We start from the raw sequence: 16,122 nt of genomic DNA on the forward strand, positions 1-16,122 counted from the left end.
TTAAAAACATGTTAAAACTCCGGGTTTTTTTTAAACGCACTGCGGCTGCAGTTGGGCATTGACGCCCGGCGTAGTGGAGAGCTCCGGATTAATTTTCCGCGCCCATGGATCTTTAACTTCTCAATTCTCGATAAGCGGAAGCTTTTTATCCAATTAATGTAGCGCACCGAATTGCAAGAGTCATTTGAGTATCGTTGGTGGCAAGAGTAGAGTAATACGGTAGATACACTTTTAACAGTATTCGCTTCGCCGTTTCGAGAAGGTCCGCCTGTAGTGTTGCGCTGGACGTGCTTTCGCGGGAAGGGCTCTTCAGGTTAGGGCATTTGGGTTGCACTCAGTGTTGTACACGTTCCTCTAAAACAGGGGCGAAAGCTCGTTCCTGCCCACTTTTGAAACGAGTTCCCGTTACAAGTTTCTTTATTGCGAAAGGAACGCGTTACAGTCCCATTTCGAACATTGGAACGCGTCGTTACATTAACGTTACAGTTCATTTTTAGAAATTAAAATACGGTGTCGGATAATCGTGAGGTTAAATAAAGTAGAAAATTAAAACTTACATTGAACTACATATATTTTACGAATATTAACACCGCTGGCAGCAGATTAAAGAAACGCTCCTAGACGAATTTTTCAGCAAGCACCGGACAAACTCCAGACATTTCTAACTGCGCCCCTGATATACCAAGTTCACATAACAATAAACAGAGAAATGCTTAAATGATCTCAGCTAAATATAGCTAACTCACGAGGGGCTCCTCGTTCACGCAGGTGTAATAACAAATGGTCCAGGAACAAATGGTCCCGGAACCTATGGTCCCAGAACTTGTGGTCCCGGAACCTATTGTTCCGGAACTTATGGGCCCGGAACAAATGGTCCCAACTCGAAGGTAGGAACAAATAATCCCGGAACTTATGGTGCTGGAACTTGTGGCCCCGGAACAAATGGTCTTGGAACAAATGGTCCCGGAACAAATGGTCCCAGGCACCTCGTGGGGCAAAAGGATTTTATAATATTTCATGTGGGTTCTTTGTTTAAATTTGTTGTATCTTGCTAAAGTGCAGTTTTTAATTTCTCTATATTCTTCATTTTTGTTTTCTTTGTTTTTTTTCGTTCAACTGGTTATCTCAAGTTACGCTATTATAACTATTAAACGCGTTATTTCTGCCAAACATGCATCTTTGTGCGATTGCAGGGCATTACACGATTGGCGCATTTTGGGAATTTGTTTATTCGTATTTCCGCCGTTCTTCTCCGGCCTTTTATATTTTAGCCTTCATGTGTTTTATACGTTGAAGCGGAATATTCTTATGTATTACTTCTCTCTCTCTCTCTTTCGTTATTTGATTTTTTTAATGTTTTCATTTTTTCTGTTTTTGACTTTTTGGTTTATCAAACTACCGTTATTCCAATTATCTCCCTTGTAAAAGGAATGAATGTGCTGCTTGCAAACACAGGGGTAAAAAGAATCCACGGGAGAAACATGCGTCTCCATGATTTACAGAATACGTAGAGGCATGCCTCAGAGAGAAGCGCCATCAGTTTCTTGTGAGCAAGCACTTCACGGGCGCATGCGTATTGAATTCTCTCCCTCCTCGCTCACCCTCGGCAGATTTCTCAGTCATTGCAAGTATTTCCAGGCACGGCCAGACTCCACGCTCCCTTCCCGTTTAAGAAGATAGTTTGTGAGTCCGCCAGTGTTCCGGGACGCCGCATCTATCGCGAGACGCCGCTAGTAAGCCAGGTTGGTGAAATGCACAATCTCGAGACATGCGGACGTCTGATCGCGAGTATCGGCTGAGCCGCTGGTCAAGCCAAGCTGTCGCGACAGTCAGCACCATGACCAATTTTTTATAAAGAGAGCAAGGAGGGCCATCTCAAGCAAAGAAATATGCTACCGCAGCGAGTGCGCTACCTCCCCCCCCCCCCTCACCGACCGTCTTCCTGTTTTGACCTTTGCTTTCTATGGGGTGTCGCAAAGGGGCTAGTCTGCCGGCGGTGGTGCATCAACCTGCAGCAATCGTCTGCGTTTCCTTAAACATTGACGTGCAACTGGTTCTCGTAATTTTTGGCAGCAAGACCAGCAAAAACAGCAAGACCAGCAAAAACATATTTATGTGTTTGCACGAATAAACTGCATATATTTTTCGTCAAGTGCAGTTGCGAACAATAAAGATTGTTGTCGATGGTGGTGACAAACTTCTAGTATGAGCTCACCTGCTGCCCTAAACACGACTTCACGCTCACGGAACTAGGCGGCAAAATGAAGAAAGCGTTTTAGCCAGCAGTCTTCTAAACTTTGCAGCATAAGGAAAGGCGTGATAATAGCTAAGTATTGCCTATTTTCGGAGAAAAATAAAAGTTTCCAAGCTGCAAGCTGCAAAATATTCGAAGTGCAAAATCTAGATTAGTGTCGCTTCTCTAAAATTATGGTAGCCCGTTATTGTATTCACTTTAAACACCGGCCGAGGGCTTCCCACTACACACAGACTTTGATTGGAAATGTCTGCCACTGGTTTGCCTGATATTCGGACTAACAAAAAAGGCGAGCAAAGGAAGCATGCGAGCGCGTATACGTGCTACAAAAAATTTGTATACCGCATTTAACTCAAGCAACACTACATTGGCGGGAAGAGCAAACTAACACGGGGACAATAGCGATTTGTCTCGTTTGTGTTTTTGTTTTCTTCTCTAGTCTCCGTGTAAGTTTCAACTTTCCGCCAATCCAATGTATTAACAACTCGCGCAAGCTTCCGCTCTTGCAACTCAAGTAAATTCAACCTCAGCAAATATATTCTATGTGAACATATGCAAAATATACTGCGCACAAATACAAACATATAAACATAAATACATTGACCCCCTGCCTTCCCTCATACACGCGCTCATGCATAGGTGGAGTAGTGGTGAGACCATTTTTTCCTAGGTTGAAGTTGGGATCAATTGTTCCGTGACCATTAGTTCCGGAACCATTTGTTCCGGAACCTTTAGTTCCAAGACCATTCGTTCCGGGGCCATTTATTCTGCGACCGCGTTCACGCTCGTTCGGTCAACTGACCAGACTCAAGCTTCCCAAAATTGACTTTCTAGCTCTCGCTCTGACTGTCCAAGAACAACAAACACTTCGGTTTTAATACACAAAAACCACGCCTCGAGGACCTCGTAACAAGCACACACTGGGTCGATGATTGGCCCGGTAAACAAAACCCGAAGATTTGTACACAAACAATCACATGATCCATACTCTTACTCTCACTCCCAGGTATTCATCAATACACAAGTAGTATAACAGGTTGAAACCGCCTAACTAAAGCAACTCCGAAAGCTGGCTGTCGACCTTCGGGCGGCCTCTTTCATGTATTGTCCATACGTCGCGCGACGAAATTAGGCCCAACAATGACGGAATTCCCCTCCTTTGTCGACACGACGCTTGCAACACAAAAGGACTTGGCACTCCCGTGACCCATCCCCGCCAGATCGGCGATCGACAGAGCCGGGACGAACTGCGCGCGTACTCTGCACCTTCGAGCAGTACAACATCCCGAGGCCCATAACCAGTGATCCTTCGAATGACCTCACAGGGAGCGCAACCACCCCGACAACAACGCACCCGCGGCTTGCGTGCATTAATGCGGTAATTACCCCTGACAATATACAGATACGATGGTTGCGCAAGGGACCTGCGGCGCCGCTCGGACTTAGACAACCTTTCCCCGGCAGGGAACAATTCTACCGGCCATACGCGCATCCTGGCCTCCCCAGGCAAACTATGAAAGGTGAAAAGCATTCTCGTGGCTGCGCTATTCGCCAGTCGAACGCCGTCGCGTAAGCTAAGCCGGAATGAAAGCTAGCACAAGCTGTGGCCCGCTGCGTGGTTACTCTTCTGCCCTTGACCTTCGAGGAAGCACGTTCCGCTGTAGGGCGGACAAATTGGCGAGCTTACAGAAAGAGCAACACACTAGCGACTTGTGGATTTTTGTACTCGAGCATTGGCATCAAAAACAGCGAAATCCTAGCGATGTAACGTTTGCAGAAGGAACGCCGTTCCTGCCGTTCCTCCGTTGTCCGTTCCTCCAAAAAGCAACTATTTCCAGGAACACCATTCCTTGGAACGCCGTTCCGTACAACACTGGTTGCACTGATGTATCCCTTAAAGGAATTCAATTAAAATAACAAGGTATCTTCAGTCAAACCAACATGACGAAACCACTGCATTTACAGAGACGGACTGGTGGGGGAAAGCTGGGGGCCAATTCTCCAAAACGGCGGGCCGTCGCTTTGAAACGACGGGGTAGCGCCATTGAAATGTATGTGTTCTGGGGTTGGGGCCGCCGCTTTGAGGTGGGCAACATGAAGATACGCTGCAAGAAAAGCACTGTGGCAAGGACGCGAAGCGACACCCACTGCCCTCCGTCGTTTCACTTGTCGCTTCGCGTCCTTGCCACAGTGCTTTTCTTGCAGCGTATCTTCATGTTGCCCACCTCAAAGCGGCGGCCCCAACCCCAGAACACATACATTTCAATGGCGCTACCCCGTCGTTTCAAAGCGACGCCCGTTTTTTAGAGAATTCGGCCCCAGATATCAAAAACGTGCAGGGCGCGTGAAATAGCGTAAGCGTTTTGATTGCACTCAGTACATAGCCTGTGTGAACTACAGTTTTTCCCGCTCATTTTAATCCAATTGCCATACAGTTTAATCTAAATGCCAGGAAATTTATTCCAAGCGCCATTTAATTGTATCCAGGTGCCAGCGAATTTTTTTCCAAGTGCCAACCAATTTAATATGGTCGCCAACCGAATTAATTCAGCTGTCAGAAGGTTGTTCAGGAGCGTTTTGTGCGAAATTAGGTGCAGCTTTGCCGACATTGTCGAGTGTGCTGTGTTGAAAAAGGTGTTCCTTGATCCACGGAAAGCTTAACGGACATTTGCTAACACGCGCAGACCAAGAGAGCAAACCATTTTGATCCATTGGTACAATGTGCTTTGAGCTGATCGCGTGCGAAAGCGCCGTCGATAGCTCACGCCAGAATATCGTCGGCTGGTCGCGTAACAATGCCTTCAGAACTTCCTTTGATAAAAACATGTTACTCAAATGGCCTCTGCATTCTGATTTTCAATCAATGAATGCTTTTCTGTAGTGCTACGTCTTATTTCCAAATAATAATGTTGTCTGCTCGCGTCAGAAATATCACCTGCTCGCATCGGAAGTATCGTCTGCTTGCGTAAAAAGTATCGTCTGCTCGCGTAACAATACGCTGGCAAGTCTGCTGGCGTGTTGTCACGCGAGAAGACGGTACTTTTCACCATCTCGCACACGATCAGCACGCGGCACCAGCGGATCAAATAAGCCCGCTCTCCTTGTCAGGGCGTATTAGTGAATGCCCATTAGGCTGTGCGCATAAGATAATTTGAACATAATGTATCAAGAAACACGGCGTTTTCACCCGAGCACCCGCACCAAATCCACAAAAGCTGCGCCTAATTTCGCACAAAACACTACTGAACAACCTTCTGACAGATGGATTAATTTGATTGGCGACCATATGAAATCGTTTGACACTTGGATGAAATTCGCTGGCACCTGGATTAAATTAGATGGCACTTGGAATAAATTTGATGGCTCTTGGATTAAATTTCCTGGCGCCTGGATTAAGTTGTATGGAGATTGGAATAAATTGAGCGGGAAAACCTGTAGCTACCACGTTCGTAAACCAGACCCCCTGTTTCAGAAGTAAGGTATTATGAGTATACCAAAGACATGAGCTGGGTTAAAAGAAGCTCAAGAAGCGCCAAGGACGTGTGTCGTATGCTTCTGCGAATACCACACCATTTAGCAGCGGGTGAATGTCAAGCGAATAATCGTTGAGGTGGAAAAAGATTGTGACGGAGTTTCGGACAGAGTTTCGCTGAACCCAGGAATGCATATAGTCTTGCATAAATACCGTCTTTGCAATAAGGGCTCTTCTCAATTTCATCTTCGTCATCATAGACGCCATCTTCTCCATTGGCCTGCTCGGGTCCACCGCACTATGAAGGTCCCTCCCAAGTATATTCAGTCCGTCCTATCGCTTCTTTGTTCAGTCTTTTATTTGTTCCGGATTTTCTTAGTTCAATTCTCTTTCGAGTCGTTGTTCATCTCCTATTTTCTAATCCGTCGCGGGCATTACAAAACCTGCCCAACACAAATTTTCTTTCTTAATTTGAACTGTAATATTTTCCACTTTGCTTCCTTATTCACGCCGCTGTTCTCTTATGTACAAAAGCTACTCCTAGCAAGTGTGGCTGCTTGCTCGAGCTGGTATAAAATTTCTTGAAAGCGCAAACTACTGACGAGGACAAAAGGAACAAGTCTACGACCCAAGGCATCATTTTTCTCTCTATGGCTCATTAGCCGACCCAAGTTTTGTTTCGAGACGCCTAGTGAGAACGTAAGCCTCTTTGTAGAAAACAGGAATAAAGATAATTTTCTGAGATTGCTTTCACACGCTTGTTGATGTTACTTGCACGCATCGTATTAAAGATGTTTCTTTGCTACGTCTGATAGTTATGTTGGGCTTATTTTATTGAAATTTTATGTACGGCATCAAGATTTTATAGTTTGGTATAAGATACAAAAATACGATTTTAAGGAACACCGCAGAGGGGAACATATTAATTCAGACAACCTGGAGCCCTGTAGTTACGTATATGTACACTTTTGTTTCACGTGTCGCACCAGTCAAAATGCGGCTGCCGTGGCCGGGAATCCAACCCGCTGGCTAAAGAGACAGCAGCGCAAAGAACCACTGCAGGCAAAACATTTCAATGCACGTAGAGTGCCTGTGTATTGAAACGCAGCCTTAAAAATCTCAGTATACAAACTTGTGCCCGAGACAGCTAGGTGATCTCTCCAGGACTATGGTCAACAAAAGTGTGACGTAAGAATACAAGTGATTATTACGCCGATGGGATGGGAACTGAAGGCGGCGGAAGCTGAAGTACAAGCACTGCTTAAGACTAGATTTTCGTGCTTCAATTCATGAGTGCCGTACACACTAGGTAATCCGTCTGATTGAGCGTTGCGAAGGGAACTCAAACAAACAAAATAAACAAATTTCCTTCAGAGTCTGACCCCGGGCCCGTTCATGCATACACGGTCCTCCCCTATAGGCTTAGAAATAAATGACCGGGCCGGGGCCGGGCTCGGGCTTGAGGCAACGGGCCCAGGCCAGGCCCGGGCTGGCCTCACTTATAGACGCACGGGCCCGGGTCGGAATTGGGCATAAGAAACCGGGCTCGGGGCAGTCCGAGGCCTTAAAATCACGCCCGTGCGTGCTCTACTCACCATCGTTCAGCAGAGTCTTCTCGGAGTCGTCTATTCCACGGACAATGCTAAGACTGGCTCGGCCAGCAATGTCCAAGTCCTCCTTAGAAATATCAGGCACTGTTACTCTTCGGGCAGAGATGGTTTTCGGGCGGCTGACAGGACCTGCGGAAGAAGGCCTTGATCACCGTACTTACTGGGGACGTTGGTGAAAGCAAGAGACGGAAACGTTTTGTTCACATAAAATATTCTTGCTAATGTTCGCACGACCGTATCTAGTTAAAATCCGTCGTAAAAGTAACTCTGGTCGGAGTCTGGCAAAGTTAGAGTAGCATATTTCTCCCCAGTTATGCTAACTGCGCTGCATGCTAGTCAGAAGGGCCACAGGAACTAAAGTAGCAGAAATCTGGCATCAATCGGATGCAATATTTGTGTGAAACGGCTATACTTAAAGATGCTTGACACTAACTAACGTACTCTGAGGCTGTACTCCCCGCGCATCGAGCACAAAATTGGGAAAATCTGTTGGGGTTTAGATAGTTACATAAGAATATTTCCCATCTGCTTTGTCTCCCTACTGGTAGCGAAATTAGGAAGGTAGTATTCTTCGTATTGAAGGGTTGGCTGAAAGTAGAATTTTGTTTAAAAAAAACAAGTTTTATATATGGTGCTGTTTTTGTAGTTATATTTATTTTTGTTATGTAAACCAGGATTTTCTTCGAAACTCGAGCCGACCAGCGTTTTTCAGAAGAACGCCTACACAGCTGTGACACCACACTCACAAGAGTTACAATCCGCACGCCTTTTGGCTACTTTGCTCGAACGCCGTAGCGGCATGGTGGGTAAGGCCATCTAATGTCAAGCTAGATATAGCAGGCGGAATTATCCGCTGCTCGAACTTTTTTTTAATGTGTACGAAATGAAAGTACCCTATGCAGGATGTTTCCGTTGAGTCTGTGATGTCAAAATTGTTATAAATTACCCATGGCAATTTGCTCGTGCATGTCACATCAGCCCAGGGGAACCTTCCGTGCATTAAACAGCAACGTTGTACAGTTTGTCGGGAGACTGGGCGCGCCTTAGCATACCCTACTTATTTGCAGCGTGAAGAGCTCGAAACATGGCAGCAAGGAACAAAAACAGGCCAAACTCTGACGAGGGGTTAAGAAGTCTTGAGCGCGTGCGATGCTGAACAACCTTTCGAGAAAAGTGGAAATGCTTAGATTATCGGCTTTCAAGCAGCAGCGTCTTTACGGCGCGAGCGCTGAATTATATATATAAAGTGCAAAAGTGCCAAAACGGCGGGGTAGGAGCTTAAAAATTGAATTAGAGTGTGACGTGCTTTGTTACAAAAAGGACTATTAGAGTCGCCCACAAGCAAGGCCTGTTCCTGCCTTACGTCTTTTGAAAACACCATCAATTGGTACCATTTGCCGAGATTGCTATTCTGTTGTGGAGGCTTCTTTTGCACTGCATTTACATGGCCTATCGCATAAGCTAGCATTTTTAGCGCCCACGTACACGGCAGGGGGGCTTTTTTGTCGGCGGCGAACCAACATAGGAAGGCGTAGGGGCCATTAAAAGTTCGGAACCGCGCTCAACAGAATCCTGCAGCCGGTGTCCGCTTCTGTATAACATAAATAAATTTACAAAAGCCTTGAATTTGGAGTCGTCGGATGAATGGGGCAGCCGCTCTGGAACACAGGGAGCTCCTACACTCGGTTTCACTACTCTACAGAAACGCATTTCTGGGCGGACATTCTTTACGGGCGTTGTAAGAAGCGCGGTGCCAAATTTTGGAGAGTCGAGGCCTCCATTTAAATACCATAACCTAACTCCCATGTTTCCAATGGGCGTCGGCGGCATTTTCTACTGAGGGAAGCAGACCCGTTGCTTCGAGATGGAAGATGGAAATGGTTGGGAAATCCTTGTGCACCAGACCTCTTTCAAAATCCAGCTTGTCTTTTTTAATGCGTTGCCAAGAAGACATTTCATGGCAGTAAGAGAAGTCTGATCTCAATTTACTATGGCCATAGCGTCTTTTAATAAGTACCTTCGTAAGACTTCTTGAATCCATATGAAGGGCTGTACACCAAGCCCACTTATAGTCGGGTTCATTAATTTTAACGGTTTTACAAAGACGGCAAAACATTCTTAGGTGCAATATAGGCGTACTTATATAAAACTATGAGCCTTCTAATATTACCGTTTGCGTATGCGGCGAATGTGAGACACGAAACATTTCTTTAACACATAAATGTAGAACATGAATGCGGGAAAGCCAAAGTATTGCGTGCACTTGTGTGGCGAATACCCTAGAGCAGCGATAATTTCTCAGATAGGTGTAGATAGGTGTTTTCACAAAATATGTTGGCATAAACATTTAGACCCTTATGCTGATTAGCAAACTTCCGCAATAAAAAAAAAATAAACATTTAGAGCACATACAAAACACAGGGGCACAAAAACGGAAAAACCAAAGAGCAGCAAATAAACTAGGGTACGATGTTGCGCTAGTCAGTGGGAATTCAACATACTGAAAACAGTGCAAAGGCGGCACGGCGAAGAAGCAGAGCTCTGGTGTTTTTTTTTCTCGGCCCAGTCCTCTCTCTGTTTTCAGTAGGTTCAGTAAAAGAAAAGAATATTTCGGGAACCCACGAAGCGCACATGTGGTGCGGTCAAAAAAGGTTAGAGCAAATACCAAACACAGAAAGAAAAGAAAAAGAAAAAGAAAAAGGGAAAGAAAAAAAAGAACAAAGTTAAATATTGAGGAACTTCAGCTAAGCGCACATCACGTGTCTTCATTCAACGTTAGGGCATGTACAGAACTGAGTAAAAAAGAAAAAAAAGAAAATAGTAACCGTACTGCTCTTCGCGCAACCTCTGCTTAAAACATCAAGTGTTCCAGGCGGGAAGAGGGCCGGTTTTCTCGTTGAGCCCACACGAGTCCTTCGCATTGAATAAACTATTTGCCCATGGGGGTGGTTGAGATTAGTATTTTACGATTGAACCTACTTGCCCCCATCTTTAGAGTGAGCCTATGGCGCAACTCCAGGGCCCGAAGGGACTATGGCTCGTTCAAAGCCAACCCAGCCAACATGTTGCTACGAACTTCCCTTCATATGAACGCTTGCAGTTTATTGCCGCATTTACCGGGTTGTGTTGTTTTAAAAGTGGAATTACCCGCATACGAATAAAATAGCGTAGGCATTTCATATAATCAGGGAGTCTTTATTCTTTATGAGCCACAAAAATAATCCCCTTTAATGGTTTAAATGTCACACCTCGAATATGACACAGCAGCCTCTATGCAACGCATTTTTGTATTTTTAATTTATAATATTTCATTTATTTATTTATTTGTCCCCGAAGAAAAAAGTGCATGACAGCTGCGTCTTACCGGTACTCACCTACGGGACAGAAACTTGGAGGCTCACTAAGAGGGTTCAACTTAGATTGAGGACTACTCAGCGTGCAATGGAACGGACGATGATAGGTGTAACATGAAGGGACAAGACGAGAGCGGAGCGGGTCAGGGAACAAACGCGTGTTAAGGACATATTAGTAGAAATTAAGAACAAGAAATGGACGTGGGAAGGGCATGTAATGCGAAGGCAAGATAATCGTTGGTCATTAAGGGTAATAGAGTGGATCCCTAGAGAAGGCAAGGGTGGCAGGGGGCGCCAGAAAGTTAGATGGGCAGATGAAATTAAGAAGTTTGCCGGGATAAATTGGTAGCAGTTAGCACAGGACCGGTATAATTGGAGGTTAATGGTAGAGGCCTTTGCCCTGCAGGGGGCATAGATAGGCTGGTGATGATGATGATTATTTAGTAGTCCGACATTCCTGTACTAGTAATATTTTCCACGATTAAGGAGGTGAGTTACGGATGTCGTACATAAAAAATGAATTGAACTAGCACTTTTACCATTGACCCTCTGTGTGAGTACGTTTCTAGCCTGTTGTGCAGGCGCACCTTTTTTCGATGTATCAACCAACCTGACGAGAACATATTAAACACTTTGTACCATGTACGACATTTCCCAGAATGCATGCTGACTGTTCTGCTGTTTTGTCGGCATTTAATGAACAGCTTCATCTGAAAGTATCTGCATACACACAGTAGTGAAAAAATTTCGTTCAATAACTTCGTTCAACTAAAAAGTTGATAGCCCACGGAATCCTCCATACCCTACCATTTTCTTCGTAGAGATACCACGATTGGAAGGGTTGTTCTTTTCACAAGTGTGGTGGTGCCCCAACATTCACACATCCCGGCGGAACGACGTGCCAGCGGACAGGGATCTTGTAACGATTGTTCAAAGGATTCACAACTCAATATCCGGCAGATGTTCATGCGGCCGTTTAGGCAGGCCTTTACATCACCTATCTGTTTGCTAGTGTAGCAGGAGAAGGCGAATGGGTTTCATTTAGAAATTACCGAATTTTCGCACTAAATAAAAATAAAAAATGGTTCATAATACTATACTATTCTTTATATCGTATATTTAAAACAATAAACTATAAAATAATGCAGTGAACAAAAAATATGCAAAAATCAGTTCACGTTAAAGATGACGCAAAATGCTCCTTCCGCCAGTCGTCGCTTGGATGCACAAACAGGCTTTTGAAAATTTTACAAAGAACTTTTTGGCAAGTTAAATGACGAAGCCAAACATGAGGACACCACCTGCGACTATGTTAGTTGATATTTTTGTCGTTATCGAGCCTTCAAAAACTTACCAAAAAGCACAAACTAACATAAAAATTGTCTAGGGCTTAGCAGTTCTAAATTTATACGCAAAATCCCTCTCTTAAATTTACTGCAACACATATTTGTACTAAATTTGCTTTCTAGTTTGCTGCAGTACATGAAGTTCAGAATATTTTTGCTGATTTGGGGGAGGTTTATGCTGCAGTGAAAACTTTCCCAATAAAAAACACACATCAGCGGACATGTTATTAGCGAATGGTATTTGCCATTTGCGTATAGGCAATACCCCTCGTTTATTTCTTAAATGATTCGTCCCACCACAAGGGATGACGTTCAAAGGCGTAACGGAAGGTTTTTCAGCGTGCGTAGAAACGAACTTTGAGAACTGAAAGAGTTCCCTCCAAACTTTCGTGCTCAATCGTGCCTATTTGGCGGGCAACGGTTGTCGAAAACGAGGATGCGAATAACTTGAAGCATAGCTTGAGAACATATCTCGAGTTTTTGGGCAAAAGAACACAAGGGAGGATTTTTTCCCCCTTTGACAACGTTACAAATTATAAGGCATAGCAACTTGCACCTTCGGGCGCTGTAACGTGCTTGGCAAGTATTAAATATTCGTGTTCTACTCAGGAAGTAATCATACCAATTTCCGGCATTTCGCATGACCGTTTTATTATAATCGCAGTGAGAAAATGAAGGCAAAACACAAAAAAATAATAGGATTTGTCGCGCTTATCACCTTATTCAAACATACTTGCAATCTAATAAATGCCTGCCCTCTTCACGGAACTTAACCACGTGGCAAGAACGTAGCGAGCGTGATTAGCGAAGAGAGAAAGCAAACATGAACAGACAGAGGAACCGTTGCTTACTCTGGGCGTCGCTGGCAGGGGTGGTGACAGGGCAGCAGACACGGTTTCCTTCGCCGCAGCGGGACTTCGCGATGCCATCAATTTCGTTGAACTGGTACACACAGTGGCTCATGGCCTGGCAGGTGCCCGGCTGCCCTGACGCCGTCTGACATTCCGAGCTGGACAGCTGCTCACTCGGGGCGTCTTGGAACCGGAATCTGAGCTGATTCCGGCCGCGTCCACGGCCCCGGCCAGGCCCGCGGCGCCTCTCCCCGCCTGCACTCAAGCAAGTTGGAAACGTTACCACTTGTCCTAGTAGCAGCATAGTAGTAGTAGAAGCTTTACTAGTAGGCACTAGAAACAGCTAGCAGGCGGTAGAAGTAGGCAGAAACGTTGGTGACACAACCCAAGAAGCAGTAGTGGTAGGGCTGGTTTAGTAGTGGTGCGTGCCACTAATCGCGGCAGTAACAAGAGATTCCGCGGACCTTTTTTATCACATTTCACCTAGATGACCAATAGCGAAGTCTGCGGGAACAAATTGGGAAATAATGAGGCACGACACAGGATTTCACTCAACAACTTCCCATGTCAATTCCTATCTCACGGCAGTCTCCTCTAAGCTATGTACGCCACCCTCAACTACGCTACCTGTAATTACTGTCGCCAACCTGGCACCCTGTACGACATGGTGTGGGAGTGCCAGAAAACCCCATCTTTTGCCCCGAATCCTCACCCAACGTACGAGCAGTGGGTGGGTGAGCTGGCTAGCACCGACCTCTCAATCTAGCGTACCCTGGTGGGAGAAAGCCAGGGCAGCCAGCGCGGGTCAGGGTTTCCCGGATTAGAGTGTGACATGTCACCACGCGAGAAACAATTGGCCGGCTGAGTCCTTCTCAGCAGAGGACATTGATTGGCTCGTCGGGGTATGGCCGTGGGAGCAAGGAGTGCACCGCACTGACTGGCGGCAGAAAAAAAGAGGGCCATTGATGGGTAAGGACTGGTACGATGAAGGCCCACAAGGGAACAGGCATCTTTGTATGTGTAAGCACAACCACGTGCAAGCGGTGGCTGCAGATATTCAAGGCTCCTGCAAAGTAACTCATGAAAGCGATGGGTCACGGTATTGGACGAAACGTGTGGATTAGCTGGATGGATGTCGTGCGCAGGATGGGGCCTTTGTGAGCGAGGCCCCCAGCAAAGTATGCCTCTCTTACGCGCGCCACCTCTTCATTCTTCCTTTTTAGCGTTTCTGTTGAGCCCGAGAGGGTGTTCTTGGTGTGGGATAATTGTATGGCCTCAGCTTGCACGCACTGCGTGCCCCGTCTGAGAGCGGTGTTGGAGACAGTAAGTTTCATATCCGCGATTAGGCAGATTTGTTCAGCGGTATTTTCCTCTAACCTATAGGAAACTGGGGGACAGAGGTTCGACAAAAAGGGCACGCTGCGGCTCGCTGAGCCAGTTCAGCAGCCCTACCACCGGTCAGCAGCCCTACTACGGTCAGCAGCCCTACCACCGGTAGAGGGCGGTCGCGACAGTAACAAAGACCTGATGGCCATGTTTGACCTCGGTCGCAACTAAAGACTCTCCATTGCGTCCCCGGTCGCTTTTCCCTGGCCGGTGGCTGCCCAGAGCAGTGTATATTCAGGGGCCTGAGTCAAAACAATGGCAATGTGCCGCAAAGACGAAAGCGCCCCTGGATTTTGTAAGCCCACGCTCGTAGTGCCAACCACAAAAGGGGCCTCGAATTGTAAGTCATTTTCTTCCACTGATTTATCCTTGCATGATCACTGATGTCTTTTGACGATGGAGGTTGTATTGTGCCTTAAGCTGTGTGGTGTAGATAAATTATGGATTCTTTGATATTCAAATATGCACTTCCTATTACTTACGCCATGTCACAGTACCTTTGTACCTGCGAGCCAAAAACATTGTATCTCGTTTTGTTTCGAATGCAAAATTTGCGTTTGAATTGCTTATTGGAAGAAGCGCCCACGATGAAGCGGATAGGTAACTTTGAATGACGGAAAATGTAAATTTAACTCGTGTAAACGCCTGAATAGTTTATGATGCACGAAATTGGAGAGGGTTACTTAGAATATAACGGGACAACGTTAGTGTCAGTACAGGAGGAGTTTAAAATATGTTTGTTCTCGCTGCAGTTGTAGTAGTTTGCATGCTTTTACAGGCACGGAACTCCATGTAAGGTAGTCGCTGTCGCAGGGTGTGGCCGTTATTGGTACTTTTGTTACCACGTTTCATGCTGACGCGTGCATCGATTGCTACACACAATTTTAAAATCATCATAGCAGCATGCGCTAGCGAAGGACCTTCGTACGGCTGGCGAGGAAACGAACGTGCCTTTCTGGTAGAATTTTCCTTTAACTCTTCCTGGCCTTCTTTGAAGTTTTGTGGGCGCAAGAGTATCGTTCATTTAATTCTCAATTGGTCTGGCATGACAAACGAATGTCGTAATTAAATAAACAGGCTACAGACAATAGACCCTCTCAAGTGCAGCAGCACACCGCCGCCCCGCCTACTCCCCCTTACGTGTGCGCGCTGATGTGATTCTGCCTGGATCCATAACTGTTGCTTATACATTCTAAAATGTTTCCTGTCGCATGAAGGAAATTGTGAACAATCGTCAGCATTACTTAACTAGCCAAAATGACCGAGTAATAAACAACTTTGCAATTTTTACCCAATCTACCATGTCGTAGCCTGAAACCATGCTTCATTTGAACATCACGGTCGCCGTCAAACAAGGGAATGCTTTAACTCAACCATTACTGTACGCTTCATGCTGAAACGTAGTAGTCTGTAGCATTATGTGTCCGGGGGTATGGTATTACGCATGTTTTCTTGGTGCACCACGGGGAAAAAACGCTGACTTGTTTCGAGCATAGCACCACGACCGAAGGTCACGCTGGCTCAGTACGAAGGTCATGTTGGCTCAGTACAGTACTCAGTACAAGACTGCCCAATTTCCATGTTTTGTGATGGACTAAGGAGCTTATGAACATAATTCCATTTCCCGCGCAACTAACGAAAATTACAAAATTTCTATGCGGCTTATACATTCGAGATCCGCCATAAAGCTGTATTATCGTTTAGCTTTAAAACCAGCTTTCTGTGCTCGGCTGAACAATGACCGCGCACGGGTCCGCTGAAAAGTATGTCCTTTCAATAATGTTTGAAACCAAAACAGTAAGCATTCATCATAACGCCTTCTGAGATCTCACGGAAAAATTCTGAACGCA

At 45.6% G+C, this 16,122-nt stretch overlaps 1 protein-coding gene across 2 annotated transcripts in view; it reads right to left on the reverse strand.

Moving 5' to 3' along the window:
• The window catches only part of LOC144179640 (salivary peroxidase/catechol oxidase-like), a 186,366-nt gene that overhangs the window by 129,819 nt on the left and 40,425 nt on the right, over positions 1-16,122 (reverse strand). For both annotated transcript variants that reach the window (XM_077708070.1, XM_077708079.1), the window contains 2 exons: positions 12,887-13,141; positions 7,322-7,465 (listed from right to left, as the gene is read on the reverse strand). In XM_077708070.1, coding sequence (XP_077564196.1) covers positions 7,322-7,465; positions 12,887-13,141 — 399 coding nt within the window. The remainder of the gene's footprint in view (positions 1-7,321; positions 7,466-12,886; positions 13,142-16,122) is intronic.

This window comes from Haemaphysalis longicornis, unplaced genomic scaffold (genome assembly GCF_048455015.1).
Source record: "Haemaphysalis longicornis isolate Haplotype H1 unplaced genomic scaffold, Haemaphysalis longicornis Haplotype H1 scaffold_1, whole genome shotgun sequence".
Lineage (NCBI taxonomy): Eukaryota > Metazoa > Arthropoda > Arachnida > Ixodida > Ixodidae > Haemaphysalis > Haemaphysalis longicornis.